Source organism: Dromaius novaehollandiae, chromosome 3 (genome assembly GCF_036370855.1).
Source record: "Dromaius novaehollandiae isolate bDroNov1 chromosome 3, bDroNov1.hap1, whole genome shotgun sequence".
Classification (NCBI taxonomy): Eukaryota; Metazoa; Chordata; class Aves; order Casuariiformes; family Dromaiidae; genus Dromaius; species Dromaius novaehollandiae.
In genome coordinates this window covers 127,251,827-127,270,226 of record NC_088100.1, presented here as the reverse complement: position 1 = coordinate 127,270,226, position 18,400 = coordinate 127,251,827, and the positions used below count along the sequence as shown (strand labels likewise).

The window sequence follows — 18,400 nt, the reverse complement described above, 5'->3', positions numbered from 1 at the left end:
GTGAACCCTTATCGTACTTCTTCCAGAATTAGATTTTCAAGGAGCAAAGACAGACTTTGATGCCCTTTGAAAGCCTATTAATTTATTTCTGCTTTGAAGAGACCACCACAGAAGCGGGTCTCTGAAGACAGCCAGGGAAAGAGAAATAAGTACTCTGCCAGGATAGCCTGAGACTCCCTATGAGAACTCCTTGCAGGCTGTCTTTCACAGATACTCCAAATGCTGCCCTTTGTGTAAGCTCAAAAAAGGACAACATATGTATATCTACATCCTTCTGTACACAACTTGTGCAGGAAGTATTCCCGTCCTAGTTGTTGTGTGGCTCCCCTGCAGCATCCCTAACTCCTGCAAGCTGGTTAAAAAGCAAACTGAAGCTGAAACTAGTCACATCTGCAAGCTATTCTTTAAAAGGGGTTAAGGATTAAGCATGATATCAAGGACTGTAAACACTGATCTCACTTTGTTCCCCTGAAAGTCCGGTTCTTCCCTGGAGCTTCTGCACTGTAAGTTAAGAGGAAGAGATGGTACTTTTGTGCAGAAACGTATGCAAAGCCTTCTGTATCTGCCACTTACACATTCATGTAAAACTGGGTATGTTAGTAACCCTAAGCCAGTATCCAAGATGATGATTTGAGGAAAAACTAGTATTATCTAACAGTGAATGCTAAAGCTCACATCCTCATTTTTGTGATATCCACAGTGCAATTTGATGTATGCTGCACATAGTTTGCCAAAACCAAGGGCAACATGTATTCTTCAACTACTCAGGCTTCTGACACATGCCCAAGCATATGATGCACTGCCATTACAAGGACTACACCTGTATAAAATAAACATATGCACTTACCAACATCTCATCTCGGAAAACCGTGCAGAGTATGAATGACCCAATTACAGAATTGAACTACTTACAGCTTTGTTAGTTGAAAAGCAGCTGCTTGCTTCACTGTTCACAGGCAGGGCTGCCACGCACTTCGGGCAAACAGGAGCACTGCTAGTCCTAAAATGGTTCATCGTTCAACCGCCCCAGAATCATGAAATTTTACCTGAAGAACTATGGTGGTTCAAGGCCGAATTGACAGCGCAGAGCCTAAAGAAGCGCAAACACCAAAACAGCTTTTAGTCGCAGGTATGTTTAACGTTAACGAGTGACGCGACTTCCCTCGTCCGCGGGAGCACCCGGCCGAACGGTGGCTGCCCCGCGGGGGTCCAGCACTCAATGTGCTGGTCCTGGTGATTTCACTGCTACAGGATAGCTCTTTCACAAAAGAAAGGATTTATTCCAGCAAGGCACAGAGAGCTCACAAAAGCAAGGTGTTTTTCTTTTATTTAACAGAAGGTGTAAGGTTATGGCAGGAAAATAAAGGCAGGTGAAGGCTGAACGTCTGCCTACATAGCATATCTGTACCACTTAGTAAGACTTACAGTACCTCAAGGGCTATTAAATTTATTGACAAGTAACGAAGTATATGCAGGTAAAAAAGACTTCTAAGTAAATCCCATATGGTTTACATTTAACTTTTTCAACTATCCCCACACACCTTTAAAAAAAAAATTCCTTTAAATCAGATTTCTCATTTGAAAGAATTACAACATATTTTACAAACATCTGTGACAAAGGATTCTTTGTGTTCGGTGAGGGTGTCCAGGCTGGTTTCTATCATCTTTTCTTGGCAGCCGCCTAGAGATTATCTAACCACTTTCAGCACTATTCACAGAAGAAATCAATGTCCTGCAAAACAGAGTTAAAAAGAAAGATGTTTTCAGATTACTGAAGGATTAATGTTCCCATATCTCCCACCCCAAAGGTAAATAAGTAGATGCAAACACTCAATATTTTGGTATATCTGCTATAAAAATAAAAATATAACCTCAAAATTCCAGAAAAGAAAGAAAAAGGGCTTTTTTTCTTTCGAATTCTTTAGCATAGCTAGTACGACTTCTTACCACAAATTTTTAAATTAAATTAGGCAATACAATTTTCTCTTTCCCTCCCTCTTTCTCCAGAAAATTCCTTCATCTCTCTTTTTGTTTTGTATTCCCACATCCATACTCAGATTTATTAGAATCATATGTTAACCCATATCCTTACTGTTAAACAGTTGCTTATTCACACATGAAAAGGACACCTTAGATGGAGGTTATATGATACATTTCCTACAGAGAAGTGTGACTTGAAAACAAATACCAGCATTTTGCTTGAATTCCAGCACAGGATACACTTTCACAGCATATTGCTTTCATCTAACTTTTTGCTGTTATTTCACATGCCTATGTAGATCTCATCTTGATTTTACTGTGGGGAGTTACCATACTGTAGTGTCCAAACTGTACAACATTTACATTAGACCAACTTATGTCTAGCTGTCCACTGGAAGCAGAAAACAGGGAGCTCTTTCAAAGCTGATGCCTTCTGGTAACAAAAGTACTTGCATCTTGGCCAGCAAATGGCTGATTTTAAGTGACCGAGGAAAGGCAATCCAACACCGCTTTGGTTTTATGCTCTTGTAGTGCACACTGTCTTTTCTATTGAGCAAATTCAGTGTATAATTCAAAGGTTCAGAAGTCGCAGCACTGGGAAAAAACATCTCCTAAGATTTATCACTCAAACAGCAGCTGACAGGCATGGATTGCCTAGCGTTGCACAAAGGATGCTGAGAGAGGTTCACAGGCACAAAGATTTATTAGCAGGTCTGTAGCTGATGGCATACATTGACTCCAACAGGGAAAGTTACTTTGGGGGAAAAACAAAAGACAACAGAGGCCCTGGGGCTAGTGCTCCCCCCACCCTGGGCTCCCCTCCCGTGCAGCAAGTCTTCCCCCTTCCCACATGCTTCCCCCCACGCACACCCCATCAGGACACACTGGAAGTCTCCGGTGGTTCTCCCTGCTTATGCGGCTGTTAGCACTGACTGAAGCACACTGGGATGAGGGGCAGTTGCTGCACGCCAACTGGTTGTTAAGCTTTGGGCACACACATTGCCAGGTGCTCTAATGTAAACCAAGCGCTACAGCCAAGGGGTAGGAAAAGATGTGGTTCTCATACCAGTGGCAACCACTTCCCAAGAGAAACCGCCGTAACAACAGTACTGAGGCTTGCAGGTGACAAGACCAGGAAAGCAAGGGAAAAATACTGCCGTAACAGTTTATGTCAATTTTACAGGGCTGTGGGTGAAAGACAGGCTACAGACATGCACATCGAAAGCTGTTAGCATTAACAGCCTGAGGCATCTATGGCACCGGGCAACACGAGCTCTTTATATAAAACTATACTTTTACTAAGGAATATTTCTGGAGCTAGCAGTACACCCATACAGGCATTGATCGCGATGTGCTGTGGGTGGTTTTAAATCTGCACTAAGAAGGGGTTGGATCCTTAAGATCACATTTGCAGCACACAGCTGACCACCAGTGCTGTTTGGAAAGCAGGAAAAACAAAGTCAAAAATAGATCTGTATCACCATCACTTTTTTGTTGCCAAGTTCTTACACAGGGTGAATGCGGAAGAAGAGTGAAAGAACTGTGCAACTTTTCATGTCATTAGTTTTTGCAAGAGGTTTCGATGCAGAATTTTTACTTCTCAATTAGGATTCTGCATTGCAGCCTGCAACAGACCATTCTGGACCCTCCGTCAGCTTGCAGGCTAAGACGTGACTTTAACTTACCTCTGCTTCCAGCTCAGCTTGCCATTCAGCAGACTAGCTGTCATATTATTGAGGAAAGAAAAGCTTAGAAATATATTTAGTCATTCCTTCATGTACTGTGACTAATGAATGGCTGCAATGCTTCAGGGCCAAATTCAGAGTAACCTAATATAGTGTCAAGAGAAGCAATCACTTATCCTAGATTTGCATTTGCTCCTTTAATTTCCTCAAATAAAACTTGTCTGACACAAGATAATTCAAAGCCTAGCAACTATTAAGTGAAATGAAGAATTCTATTTCATCTTATTTCCTCGGTGCTAATGAAACCCACCTAATAATCTGGACCGAGGATTAAAGGCTCAATATATGATTTCAGGATTGATGTACTAATCCTTGAATGTTCCTATACGCTTCAAACCAGAATATAGCTAAATATTCAGTAGTAATAAAGGTGCCTATTGGAAACCTACCACTCACAAATTTGTTTTCGGTATAGAAATAAGCTACCAGCAAGCATTTTAAGCCAGACCATACCAGTAGTCCCTGAGAAAACACCCTCCTCTTCCTTCCACTCTGTGAAAGGTGTTTCAAGTCTTCAGTAAAATTAAGAATTCCATGTGGTATGTGGTGTATGAGACACTACTGTACATAAGCAGAAAGAACCTCTTAGAAATGGAGCCTACTTATTTACAAAACACTAACAATGTTTCCAAAAGTTTATCAGTCATCCTTTCAGAGAGATATGCCAGTAATTTGTTACGAGAAAGTCATCATGCTTTTCTTGTACATTCATTATGTACACACAAATTTTAATTTGCTAAGTTTCCTCCAATATTTTTGCCAACATTTCTACTTTAAAACAAGAAGTACAGAATGCTATGTCTACTTTCCAACTGAATATGCAAAAGTGAGTCTTTACATACAGCTGCTAAGGCCCTGCTTCTTGAAGTGGGAAAATATACTTAGCTGGGTAAAAAACAAAGTTTTCTATGACAAAGTCCATATAGATAAACAATTAATAGAAAATGTGCTTGCACTATTACTAAAATACACAGCACAATATCCAAACTCTTTAAAAAGAAGGCTTCTTGCTATGCATTGCAAATGGTTTGGTAAGACTGTTGTGGCCCTAAAGCAATACTAGTCGAGTCAATAGGAACTCTAATAGGATCAAGCCCTTAATGCAACATTTGGAATGTCTGCAATACCAGAGCTTATGTTACAATTTTACTGAGGCTATTTGCATGTGTAAAGGCCCAAAGATTGGATCCCATGGCATCTGTGATATGTGGCAATCAACTGCCACAATTATGATTTGTTTTTACAGCAAATTAGCATTACACAGCCAAGTATAATTACGTAGCCAGCTGGGCTCTTGCAAATTCCTTACCGTTGTAGGAACAGTCTTATTTGCTACTTGATAGACATGTTGTTCCGAGACTAAACTGCTAGGGAAATAACCAACTGTCCCCATATGGTCTTCATACTGTTCTCCATAAACCTTCAAGCAAGGAGACATATAATTAGATACCTTAGAACAGTTCACATTCAGTTTAATCTAGTTTGTAATTTAGTCAAAAGCAGTTACTAATAATGTTTCTTATTTTGGTTTTAGACCATCTATCCAATTAGCTAGCACTTAAACCATTAACACAAGTTCCAATATTGGCATACATTTATTAAATTAGTAATTTTATTTAAATAAAATTACCACCTATAATCAATCTGGAAAAGTTTACAGTTACAGCTACATTCATCTTTGCTTCCCTTGAATTTAAGAGTTTTATGACAAGGCTTCTTCTCCATAGTTCCAACAAGCAGTTGCAGGAAAGCGAAAACAAACAAAAACCCCCTGTTGAGCCCTTCTTTTACAGTTCAGTTCATATAGTTACTTGAAGACATTTCCATGCTAAAAAAGTATGTAAAGCCCTGAAGACTCCATAACGAATTTCTGGAGTTTAAACATTCACTTCGAAAAACTAAGTTGCATTTTAAAAGCCCACAATGTTAGCATCTATTTATTGACAAAAATAATGTTCATCTACTTCTAGTTTGCTCATATACACACGAATATCATCTTACACTTCCAGCCCAGAATTCTCCAGATTCTTTTTCTTTCACTAGTTTTGAATAAACATAAATCAGTTGCCCCTTTTTAATATTAATGAATCTGCAGTCTGGAGCATTATAATCCTCTTCTGCTCTGGCGAGGGAAATGGTGTCTAGAAAAAAAGATAAGGTGGATGAATTCGAAGACATATACACATATACAGAGAGAAATATAAATGTGTTGGCATACGTATGCACGCACACGTAAAACTCTCTACAGACAAAACTAGGCAATGCTGAAGTTAGGAAGTCTGTGAAAATGTCCTGCACATTTCTCCATCTCCAATAAGTAAGAGCTTAAGAACATCATTTCATCATTATGGAAGTTGCAGTCCTTCCCACTACACTTACCCTCCACTGAAGTGAAAAAGGTCCCTTAAAAAAACCTTTTTGTAGTGCAATTGTATGTGAAATTAGGGTTCCATACAAGCTCTCCCACTCTGCTTTTTAAGCCTACAAACCAATTCATGGCGTTAAATAAGGAGCATAGTTTTTCTGATGCTAGAATGTACAAACTCCACAATTGTTTTTCAGAATATATTCTGTTCAATATTAAAGCAAAATTACTTACAGACACAGTCATCATCAGCACACATCTTCTTGCTGGCAAGTTTGTCCATAAAAATTCCCGTTATAAGAGGGTACATTAATCCAAGGCACAGAAGTAAAATAACCAGACAAATACGTTGGGTCATTTTTACCCTGTGTTCTTTGCTACAACACCTCTCAACTGCACGGCAGGTCCAGCAATGCCTATCTTTTATGGAGAAGCCAAACATCTGGACAAACATCCCTGGCCAATGGGAAGAGCTCAGGGCAACATTCCACAGCTTTCGGAGGAGCCGCAGGCAGGAGGGAAACCTCTGCTTCCACTTGCAAAACAGAATCCCTCCCCAAAGCCATTCTGCATTAACATTTCAATAAACCACTGTGCTATTTAAACATTTTAAGCTTTCCTGTAGTCTTCATACTCTTAACCTTACCTCCAGGAAAATCTGTTTGAGAATGGAAAATTAAGTCACACCCTGGTAAGCAGCAAAGGAAATTACATCCTTTCAAATCCTTAAGTCTTTTATTCTCACAAATACTCAGAGACAGCCATAATCTGCCCTGGACTGTAACCCCTCAGTGGCAGAGCTCCCTTTAACAGCTTACAGAAAGTCTGTACTAGTACCGTAAACACTGATGCAAATATAAACAAACCAACTTGGAGCTGAAACCCAGTAGAAGACTTTATATCTCAAATTTAAATTGCTGACTTTCAAAGTTCAAGCACCGCACATTTGTATGGACAAGATTTTAATTCCACAGGGAGATCCAGTCAGAGAGAAACAATGCACAGGTTATGCCAAGACAGTTTCACTTAAATTTGCATAGCTGAACCCACCTGAGAATTACCACATCTGAGGCACTGAAAAACATCCACTGCCACAGGATGACTCGTAAGTGCCTCTCTGCTCCTTGGAGAGGACATGTTAGAACTCAGCTAGCTTCCTGAACTCATGTCCTAGCATACGAGGCAAGACTTGTAGGGAGTATTAGACTATATATATATATAAAATATACATATACACACACACAAAACAGAACACATCCTCTGTTTTTGCTTTTTTTGCAAGTCACAGCTGTCAGGCTACAAAAGGCTGGTATGGGTCAGTCATCCCAGGTGACCAAGAATGAGTGCCTGAATTCCCAAAAATGGTACTCCAGTGAATCAGTGCTACCCAATTCCCTAGAAGACCTGAAGAGGTACTGGCTGTATCATCTCTCAGTTAACAAGGAGAACAGAGGAGAATATCAATTGTCTTAACAAATCCCATAGCATCTTAAAAAAAAAAAAACCAAAACAAAACAAAAAAAACCCCACTCTACTATTGGCAGCATCATCCTCATACTACAGCTGACTTAACTACACTCTCCTTTAAACTTCCAGACTATTACCCCCCTCCTCCAACCTCCTGCATGTAGTATCTAACCTCCCTTGCAGCAATTCCACACAAACCCAAGTCAATCAAGGTCAGGAGCGATGGTTCGCAATAGAGTCTCACGCACGTACACAGCATCAGGGAACAAGCTCAGTGTAATTAATACCTACAAAATTACAACTGTGGAAGTAAAGAAACACAAAGCTCGTGACAGAACAACATAGTCCCTTTTATTGCCTTACAGACACACAAAGAAAGATTTTTTACTCGTATTGTAAAATAAATCACTAAGAAAAGATGTATATATGGAGATAGAACAATAATCAAGATGACTGTGGAAGGGGCATCATCTTGCAATGTACTCTGGGAGAAGATTATGAAAAACCTCTACAGCCCTATCCTCTGCAAAAGAGCTAGTTTATTTAGCTAGTTTTATACATACAGATGTGCTGAAATACAGCACTTACTCAGAAACTTCACACTAAGCGGACATGCCAGGACTAAGAAGTATACTAAGCTATTTGAAAGTGCCGACACACTTTCCTGAAGGTGCAGTGCTTTGTTTCAAAGAACAGTTTTAAGTCAGATCTCGATCATCTCAGAACAAAATGGGGGGAAAAGGTGCTCTGCAGCTACAGCCAAACCACACAATACAGGAAGAGCCTGCACCAAGCAAGGCTTACAGGCTACAGCCCTCAGTGCCATCCTGCAAACCCACATGTTGTCCAAACTTCTTTGGATATATTAAAGGAAAAAAAAAAAAAAACAAAAAAACAAAAAACCCCACACTTAACACTTGCAATGCAGCTTTCATACTAATTTATACAATCTTGTCATTTCTGATCCAGACACTATCTACTCTAATACTTGCTTGAGCTTTTTACGAAGGAAATCATGCTCACTTTATACCGTTACTTATTTACCTAGAAAGGTAGCTAGAGGCCTCACAGGTAAAAGCGTTCAAAGTAAGGAATGGTGCAACAATGACGCGCATGAACACACTGTGCTACCCCCTCGTCCCAAACATGGATCTTCAAGGGCCTGATTGTAATCCTCCTAGACAACACCGTGCAACTCCCACTGTAAGTTTCACTAAAAAAAAGTTACCTTTTAAGTAAGTTCCACTGTTCTCTTAAACTAAACTATCTTTCAAGGTCTTCCATCATCTGAACCACACACTTGAGCATCGCAGTGATTTTTGCACCCAAGTACCTAGAAGTTATCAGCCTCCAATACTGTAATATCTGAACACTTCACTGTTTAGTGTATTTCTTGTCACACAAGATTTGTAAAGGTGTTTAACAAATGGTAAAGAAAAAAACAAAACACGGAAGTATTGAAGCATTAGGATGTAGGCTTTGAAAAACCTGCTTGAAAACAAACAGGCTCACCGGCAATGTCTTCATAGAGGGCCAGAAAGCTCTTCCTAAACCATTTAATAAAGTCACTGGTAATAACACAGGGACAAGAAGACAAGAAGAATGAACAATAGAGGAACTTGTATTTGTCTTCTGGGCACCTACTCCTCCTACCAGCCATGACTATAAAGACAAACGGAAAAGCTGAACAATAATGCTGTCAAATTCTCAAACTCTACCTATTCCTTGGGGGCAGGAGTGGGGAGGCAGGAAGAGGGGAGGTAATTAGTCATTATCTGTTTTTCTTCAAAAATGTCTCACTGAAAAGCAGCTGCCCCCTTGATAATGAGATTGACAATTAAGTCCCAGTTTGGCATTTAATCTGAATATGGTAGCATTCAGCATTCCTACTCACTTATTTTGCTCTGAAGAGAAAACTGCTTTTTCTACCACTCACTTCTGAGAAAGGGAAAAAAAAAACTAAAAGTAGTTAAACCCATACACTGAATAAGCCCCGTGAGCCTAACAAACCAATAATAAGACAAAAAGAAAAAACATAGCTTGAAAACAGCGTAAGCTAAATTTATTTTATAAAAATTAGTATTTGAGCACAAAAATTTACTATCTCCTAGATCCATAGAAATCCTACAACTGTCCTGACAGTTGCTGCAATTTTACACAAGTCTTGACTTTTCTTCAGAGAACAGCAACCACTTTAGCTGACCAGAAGTGGTATCATGTTAAATAGCCATCTACACAAGTCCTTTAGAAGAGTGTCCAGCTATTTCTTAGCGTAAGTGATTTTCATGGCATGAGATGGAGTAATCTTGAATCCTTGTAGAGCATCTCGAGCAGCTCCTGCCTGTACCTCATTTTCAAACTCCACAAATGCAATGTCATGACGTCCAGGCACTAAACGTACTTCTTTGAATCCAGGAAACCTTTAAAAAGACATCGAAGGAATCAGATAACATTCTCTGGTTAAATAATCTCTCTCTCTTAGGTAGCCATAAGACCTTTTCATAAGCATCTACCAATATTATAGTTACCACTAATGAAAGATTTAATTGAGGTGTTGTACATGTCCAATCCTTGGAACCACTCCTCAATTAAGTGGCAGTAATTTTAATCAGTGTTGTGCATGTATGGAAGCAACTAAAGCTAGTTTTAAAACTGTTACTGCTATCGTAAAAATCTTTAGTATTAGAGTCGCCAGCTTAAATCTGGCCCAGACTGATAGTAGATAACCTATGCAGTCAAAACCAGCTACAAAAAAAACCTGACTTGCTTTCTGCATCAAGTAGTCATCAAAACTGACATCCGTAGTCTTTGCAGTAAGACAAAGAACTGAGTATCTCAAGAAGAATCTTATCTCTAGAAATGAACTAGTCAGCTGAGGAAGAAAAACATATACATAAGAAGGGTTCAGAGGGGTTCAGAGGCAAAGGCCAAAACTTACTGATTGAATAACATGGACAGCATCATCTCATTTGTTTCCTCAGGCAAGTTATTAAGGAAAAGGATATAGTTTGGTGGGTTATCAGGCACCTGCAACAACAAAAGAACAAAGCTCAAAAGATTATACACAGCTATGTGCTCCTTTCCATCTAGCTGCAATATTATTTGAACCAGAATTCACATATCCTTAGGTTTGCTCATCATGCTGCTAGTGGGATTTACTATATCTTTGTGCAAAACCCAGACCTAGTTCTCTGACTCTATTATAATCCATCTTCATTTGGAGAAATCTCTATTTCCACATCAATCAGGATAATATGTTGTCTCAGATGTCTTATTCTTAAACTTGACAGCTCTACAGCTGATACTGTGGTACTCCACTGCTCTGAGTCACAGCAGCATCAGGGGTGGGAGTCAGGTGCCTAAGCACAGACTGTAGAGCCATTTTAGGTTCCATAGGCTGTCCAAGACAGGGCAGCCAATAAAGAACCTATAGAAGACATGCAGCCTCCCAGAAAGGCATTTGGAGGCCAAGATAAATGTCTTATTCATCTACAGTGGTACTGAAGTAACCTATCTTTGGGCAACTGAAACCCACACCACAGACTCGGTTTTATTACAGTGCCCTGTTCAAACCTCCTGATCAGAAACCCATTAGATTTTAAGCTTTAAAAATTTTTATCCAACAGATTTACCAGTAGTACTGATTTGTGCCAACCCACCAGACCTAAGGCTGAGTAGTCAGTTTGCTGACACTGCACTGAAAGGCTAGTACGTTCCTAAGTTATGAAGGAGATTTACTTTTTTTTTTTTTTCTTCTTCTTTTTTTTTAACACACACACACACACACACACGGCCACCACAACTTCAAACAAGTGTCCTAATACTGAGACCAAGCAACTTAAAGGAATTTGTTCTGCTGATGCATTAACTGATGAAAATATTCCAGGCAGTGCCTTTAGAAAGTGATCTTCCAATGAAATAGTTTAAAATACTTAAATATTCAGTGTTGTGCTTTGATGGAAACTGCACACACGTGCTGTGCCATGTTACACATGATATTTCAAAGAAAATGTATATGGGAAACAACATTTTCCCTGTGGTTTAGGTACCCAATTCTTAATCTCAACAGTTAAGAAATGCAGGCTGAATACATCCTTTTAAAGTATTTGCCTGCGTACAAATCTTGACTCTCTAGGAACTCCAATTTTAACATACACCAATCATTTAGAAAGTCACTGAGCAGCCAAGATGAGTGGAGCATAGCAAGCTGTGGCTACATCTCCACACAATCTTTTAGAAAGTAAGACATTTATGAGGAAGAAAAACACTGAACAGAGTTCCCCTGAACCTCCAGAAGAAGACTTTTACACAGGTGTCCCAATACCTTTATTCTTCCTTTTCCTTTTCTACTACTAAAAAACAAGTAAGTTAGAGGGACTTTATTAAAGATGAAGAGATCTGAGAATCCTTCAACTGATACTAAGTACAGACTAAATTTAAGAATCAAGTAGGATTTGTTGATAATGCAGGGTTTTGTATAACACTGAGAAACTGCATATTTTCATTTCATGTCTGATCCAGTAAAGAGGTTTTTTTTGTTTTCTTTTCTTTTTTTTTTTTTTTACTTATTGTGCTTTACCTGCTAGACAAAGCCCCCCCCCCAAAACACATTGTAAAATATATCCTCAAGATTCCACCAAGATTCCATGTATAATAAAGTTATTTATACAGAATAATTTTTAAACTTCAGTGCTTTTGGTTACAAAGAAAAAAAGAAAAAAGCATTACCTGCTGATTCTGTGATGAAGTCCCTTGGGCATTGGCTGAATTTTGCATTGCTCCCTAGTAAACAAGTATAGAGTAGTTTTACAAAGGTATTCAGTCAGAAATACAAAAACCCACATCAGCATGTTTTTGTACAACTCAAGAAACATACAGGAAGTTTTTTAAGCTGTAGTCTAAGAAACATTTGTGGTTTATTAAATACCTCCTGTTGGGAAACAAAGCCTATGGATTTCACTGCACTCCAAAGCCAAACAATGAAAGCAAAATACAAAAAAAAACCCAACCCAAACCAGAAAAACTCCACACCACCAGTAGCATCTGATCTGACTAATGGCCGAGTCGGCCAGTGGAGCAAATCACTTTCTCACAGTATGAATTCGGGCTCAGTAGATGGGAAGGAAGTAGCTCTTAAAATGAAGGTCTAGACAGGACACATCTTATAAGAGAAAATTAGGTGTTTCCACTGAGGACTCCAGCTTAGCAGGAATAACTAAAGCTCTTGCCATTATAACTGTTAACAGTTACTTCTTTCCTACCAGATCTGTATAACCACTGACTGAATAAATCCTGAGAAATCTGAATACTCTGCCTAGAAAATGTGACTCTCCCCGAAACTGAGTCTTAGTAGGAATATTCAAACTCCTCTGCCTTGGTATTTTCTACTACACTTTAGCACATAAGTTACTAAGCTTTGTTAATTTAAGCCAGGCCAACCCTTAATGGAGATATATTTTCAGCCAACTCCTTTTCATGTAACTAAATGGACTGTCTTGTTCCCATTTACCATTCCACAGTGCTTATACATCAAATAAGGCATTAACACAACACAGCTGGTTGAGCCTTTAAGCTGGCATTAAAGATAACTTTTCCCAACCCTGCCAAAGAGGTTAGCATCTATTTTAGTTCACTGTACCTCCACCTATCTTTATTTTCATCTGAGTACAGCAAAAAAAAAAAAAAAAAAAAAAAAAAAAAAGGATAACAAGCAATATGTGATCACCTCCTCTCCTTCAGCTTCTAGTAAGTGCTCAAAATCACTAGTTGCCAAAAGACCACAATTCAGGAAACTGAGAAGTACTAAAAGACAACATTTAGTGCTACAGAAGATTTAAAAATAGCTTCTTCTTTCTTTTTTTAAAAAACAAAACAAAACAAAAAAACATAGAAGCAGCTTACCTGGAGAATCTTTTTATTTGCTGCATTTGCTGCCTGCTCCAGAGATTTGGCCTTCTTCTTTTCTTTCCTTTTCTCTTTATCAGCAAATGTACCACGCATTTTAGAGATGATGTCAGAGTCTGTTTTTGCATACTGAATACGCTTTTTAAAAAGAAAAAGAAAGGTACATTTGGCAATTCGTTACAATAAACACTTTGCACCAACTTCATTAATTGTGTTCTACTGTACATTTTCACACAGATATCTCCTCCAGAAATTTCTTATATTAAGAACACTGTTGTTCTAAACCATAGATACACTTAAAGAATGCTCATAACTAATTCTTAGCACAACTACAGAACTCTTAAAAGAAAAAAAAAAAAAAGATGGGCCACTCATGAAAAGAAAATACTCTTTCTAACTCTGAACTTTAATCAGTTAACAGCATCTTTTTAAAATGCCTGTCAAGATACTAGATGTACAAAGCTATGTAACTATAGTTGACCAAAATTTTGTGTGTGCGGTTTTTCTGCTGTTGTAGAAGCTAGTACCAAACATAAAGGCTTAAGCATTCCTATGGGGGTTAAGATTTTGCAGTGATTTCTTAGATCACTGCAGAAAACTGCGCTCAGCAAAACTCAGGCTTCTTAAATACAAAGTTAAGCCAAGTACTTGCCTTAATCCAAACTGGACTGCATAAACTGTGTCAGCAGCACAACATCACTTTTACAGACAAAGGCTGACCAGTGCACTCAGCAAGGAGATAAGTGGATTCCACAACAAGTATACAAATGTATATCATCATATAAACATGCACAGGCATATGTACAATCCTCACATTTTTATCACCAGAGACCACCTCTCCAAATACAGAGTAACTTCACAGCAGGTAAAGAGTTTCCGTGTGCGTGTCTGTCTAGTGGTAGATGGAGCAAGCATGCTGCAGGCGATATTCAAAGAGGGAAGATGTACACCTGAAAGCTTATGAAGGCCTAATCTTTTTATTTCCTTTTGAGTTTTACTGAGCACAAAGTCCTTTAAGGGCAAATGACAGAACAGAGATTGCAGAATTCCTTGTTAAGACTTCTGGTAGAGAACCTGAAGGTGTTAATGAAACAAGTTTGTGGGCTCAGCAACAAAAGAACTGCTTGTGGTCTCCTTAATGCTGAAAGCCTTGACCTGAAAGCCAGTAATATATCCATCTATCACTGAAGTTGGGTGGGCTATTTACATGTATCATTACACCTCACAAATATATGCAGAATTAAGGGATGCCTAATTATCCAAACAAGCAACAACAAAAGTGTGCTAATTGCTGTGTTACTTTGCATATAATCAAGTATATTATTAAATCAGCTTATATCAAGCAGTACTGCATTTGCTTCACTGATGTTATACTGAAATTCAGTCATTTGTGTTTACTAATCTGATGCATGAACAAGCAAAAACTATTCATCGGTTTCAAGAAAATCACCACAATCATTTATCTTGATTTATAGGGAGTAAACCATTGAGAGTTTCATCCTTCTCGCTGTTGCCTACGAAAGGAAGTATCATATTTTAGGTACTTATTAGGAATATCTGGAGTAACCTTAAGTACTATCATAGATTAGAGTGAAAACACCTAATTTCAAGAACATTACAAACTTAACCTGTGCAAAAGAAGACATGATGGGTGAGCAGGAAGTATTTTAGAGCTTAAGGATTTTAATCCAGCAAATACAAATGCAATTTTTGCATTTAGAAAACCTAAGAGCTAAGTTCAACTCATTGCATTTTTAACTAGTCTGTCCAAACAGTGTCCCTCAAGCTAGCATAAAGGTATGCATTCATCAAGACAGGGCATCACTGAAAAAACAGACAATTATAAGCATGTGACAGTTAATTTTCAAGGTGCAAAAATATGAAGTACTGATGTGAATTCCAAGTACCAAAACCCTATAGCATACCATGGCAAGTTTATTTTCAAGTCTAATAGCCCCCCACACACACACTTACCATGGGTTTCCCATAAAATGGAAAGCCTTGCAACTGTCTCAGAGCATTGGTAGATGATCCAAGTTCTTTGAATATAACAAAAGCCTGTCCTCTCATCTTCATAGTCTTTAGAGCCACAATGTCCACTACATGACCAAACTGTGAGAATAATGCGTACAAGGACCTCTTCAGCTCTGTTGAGGATATGAAAAAGACAGATCACAGGTTATATGCAAATACCCGCTTCTATAAAGTTTTTGTCCTCTACAGACAGTACTTTCTGCTAGTTTTAGCTGAAGCAGTAATATGTTACATGAGATGGCCAAAGTTGCTGCATGAGCCCAAGTTTATCTGCCTGGTTTTCTAATGCAAAACCAAGTATTATATGCCAACTTACAAAGTATTCAACTAGTGAAAAAATTGTACCTCCATTTTACCATTCTAAGGGAGTAAAAATTATGCAAGCACCAATGTATATATACATACACATTAAAGTACTATGCATAACAGCCAAAGATTGACGAGGATATCAATGCCATAACGTATGACATTAAAAAAGCAGGACTTAAAGAAAATAAAAAGACTTCAAATTAGTAGTTAACCAAAATAAACTTAAGGCAAATTAAAATTTGAAATTTTGTTTGCAACTGTCTGATTTAATTCTTCCAAGCATATTGAAATATTTTTTTTCATATTATAGATTGGAATGTTTTCACATGATCACACTATCCCTTACAGTTGCTACAGATTTATATTCATGATTAAAATCATCTGACTCCATAACAAATTAAACCTTAATCTTATCCAATAACATAAATCAATCTTCTGTACTGCGTAATTATTCAAACTTACAATTCTTATATTTGAAATATTTCAGCAGCATAAACCAGTGTCTTTTATTTATTGTTGTTAAGACTCAATACCAGCCCACTGTCACTTTTTCCCAGCTGCTCTTGATCAGCTAGAAAAATCAGTGTCAACAGGAAAACAATCAAGTGAACTTGTGAAGTAACATGCCTTCCAAAAGCAATGGATGCAGAAGAAACTTCAGATGTGAATAAGAAAGGAGGGAAAAAAAAGAAAAGAAAAGAAAAAAGTTTTCATAAGAAACATTTTTAAGGGAAATAACATCAAAAGAAGTACAAGAAATCTGGTTTGTAAGCTTGATATTACAGGCAACTTGCAATTCTATGTTTTAAAAACTATAACCAGACACATACTAGTTCATAGGGCAAAACATGCTACAAATGAAGCACTAACTTTAATTTACTGACTAGAACAATCTTGACAAATCAATAAGTAGGGTACTAGCAAAGTTATTTCTACTTTCAGATCACTCTGAAACACGTAAAAGAAACACTTAAGCAGGGCTAGTGTCTGATCCAGCAACCCACTGTTCACAAACAGTATCAATTAAATTACCTTTACTACTTTTAGATTAAGAATTATGTATAAATATTCAAAAGCGGAGCCAGATGGTCCAGTCCAGACATTCAGTACACAGCCAGATAAGGAGTGATCTTATTAGCGCATTGTGAGGAGCTAAAAATCCTCAAGAAGTTACCACTCTCTAAAGGCCTCAGTAACTGCATGCATATATTAGTCTCTAGTACAGTGAAGCAAAACAAGTTACCTCCTGCTACTTTCAGTACTTTTTTTCATGGCATTAAAATGAAAAAAAGGGGCAAACAGGTATTCCCACATTCCAGTGAGTGGGACCACCTGAACACACACAAACATGCCTGTCAGTAGTCATCTAATATTCTGATAGATTACTCCTACGATTACACTTCTTTAAGGACAAACAAACCTAATCTGTAAAATTAGCTGTACAGCTATAGTACAGAAACAATCAGAAGCTTCCTTAAAAATAAATAAGAACTCCAGCTTACAAAAGAACTTGCACGTGGTCCAAGGTTTGCCAACTTTAGTTACTTCTTCATTAAAGAGATTAAACAGCTGAGAACTTCGTTCATGACCACAACCTATATTACATTTTTACTAGAGAGCTTAGAGGAGCTTTGAGGAGGAGACACTGCCAAAACGTAAGCTCCCAGAGCAGTAATAATTGCAGGGCAATGTACGCAGGCCTATCTGATATATGAACTTTGTATTTAAGAGCTTTCTAATGAAAAAAAGAATCACGAATATCAATACCTTCTTTTTTAATCTTGTCATTTATATTATTGATGTAAATCGTATGGTTTGGCCTGATATCCATCTTCCAACTCGCTTACACAGCTGCCTAGAAACAAAGCACACGCGCCAAAACGTTATAACGGACGAAGATGCGCGTTGGCCTTGCCAGAGGCGGGGGAGGAGGCGCCGCCAGCCCCGGGGACACGCCAAATCCCGCGAGCGGACACGTGCCGGGCCCCGCCGCCACCCCTCCCACCGGCCACCGAGCAGCGCCCCTGCGCCTAACGCGGCGCCGCGACTCCGAGACGGGGCCACCCCCGCTCCCCAACGGCCGAGCCGAGCGGGCCTCCGCCGCCCTCGCTCACCTCGCCGCGCCGGCCACTTTCCGGTGCAGCGCAGGCCGACGAGCCGATCCCGCCGCAATCGATGTGCCGAGCGCCGACGAGTCGATGGCGCCGGCGCGCGGCTGACGCGTGCGCAGTGGCGGGCGCCGCCGTTGGGGCGCGACGGTTGGGGGCGCCCCCGCGGGGCCGGCGGTGGTGGTGGCCCCTCTGCTGAGGAGGTGCCCCGCGCTGCCGCTCGCTGCCGTGCGTAGCTCTGTTTATCGAGCTACCCCCTCCTTGTTTGCACCAGCGCCCTGTGTAAAAAACCACCTTTCTGGCACCAAATACGCGGGAGTCCATCTGAAAAAGGATTTTTTCCCCCTCAGATCAGAGCCGAGCCTGTTCCTCGGTCGATGTTGAACCTGAAGCCGACTCGAACAGCAGCGCTTTCCATCATACTTGAACAAGAGCCTGGCAGCAAAGAAAAATTTAATCATTAGGCTCCCCAGTGAGGAGATGGCCTG

At 39.3% G+C, this 18,400-nt stretch overlaps 2 protein-coding genes across 2 annotated transcripts; both read right to left on the bottom strand.

The window, feature by feature from the left end:
* Positions 1–1,310: 1,310 nt before the first annotated feature.
* On the bottom strand, positions 1,311–7,783 carry OTOR (otoraplin). The gene is made up of 4 exons (XM_026110505.2): positions 6,325–7,783; positions 5,727–5,866; positions 5,035–5,145; positions 1,311–1,732 (listed from the first exon to the last, which is right to left on the bottom strand). The coding sequence occupies exons 1-4, from the start codon at positions 6,542–6,544 to the stop codon at positions 1,709–1,711; spliced, it is 495 nt and encodes a 164-aa protein (XP_025966290.1). The 5' UTR covers positions 6,545–7,783; the 3' UTR covers positions 1,311–1,708.
* Positions 7,784–9,593: 1,810 nt separating this feature from the next.
* SNRPB2 (small nuclear ribonucleoprotein polypeptide B2) lies at positions 9,594–18,052 on the bottom strand. Its single transcript, XM_026110504.2, has 7 exons — positions 17,919–18,052; positions 17,572–17,659; positions 15,436–15,608; positions 13,459–13,599; positions 12,286–12,339; positions 10,496–10,584; positions 9,594–9,977 (listed from the first exon to the last, which is right to left on the bottom strand). Exons 2-7 carry the CDS (start codon positions 17,633–17,635, stop codon positions 9,818–9,820), a joined length of 681 nt encoding a protein of 226 aa, XP_025966289.1. The 5' UTR covers positions 17,636–17,659; positions 17,919–18,052; the 3' UTR covers positions 9,594–9,817.
* Between the last annotated feature and the right edge of the window lie 348 nt (positions 18,053–18,400).

What these genes read in the sequence shown, in the direction of transcription:
- OTOR (XM_026110505.2), bottom strand. Translation starts at nt 6,544, where the DNA reads ATGTTTGTCCAGATGTTTGGCTTCTCCATAAAAGATAGGCATTGCTGG. An exon ending in TGCTGATGATGACTGTGTCT is followed by an intron (nt 5,867 to 6,324) that starts GTAAGTAATTTT and finishes CTTTTTTTCTAG; the next exon opens with ACACCATTTCCCTCGCCAGA. An exon ending in ATAAGACTGTTCCTACAACG is followed by an intron (nt 1,733 to 5,034) that starts GTAAGGAATTTG and finishes TCTGTTTTGCAG; the next exon opens with GACATTGATTTCTTCTGTGA.
- SNRPB2 (XM_026110504.2), bottom strand. Translation starts at nt 17,635, where the DNA reads ATGGATATCAGGCCAAACCATACGATTTACATCAATAATATAAATGAC. An exon ending in CATTTTATGGGAAACCCATG is followed by an intron (nt 13,600 to 15,435) that starts GTAAGTGTGTGT and finishes CTTTTTAAAAAG; the next exon opens with CGTATTCAGTATGCAAAAAC. An exon ending in CAAATAAAAAGATTCTCCAG is followed by an intron (nt 12,340 to 13,458) that starts GTAAGCTGCTTC and finishes CTTGTTTACTAG; the next exon opens with GGAGCAATGCAAAATTCAGC.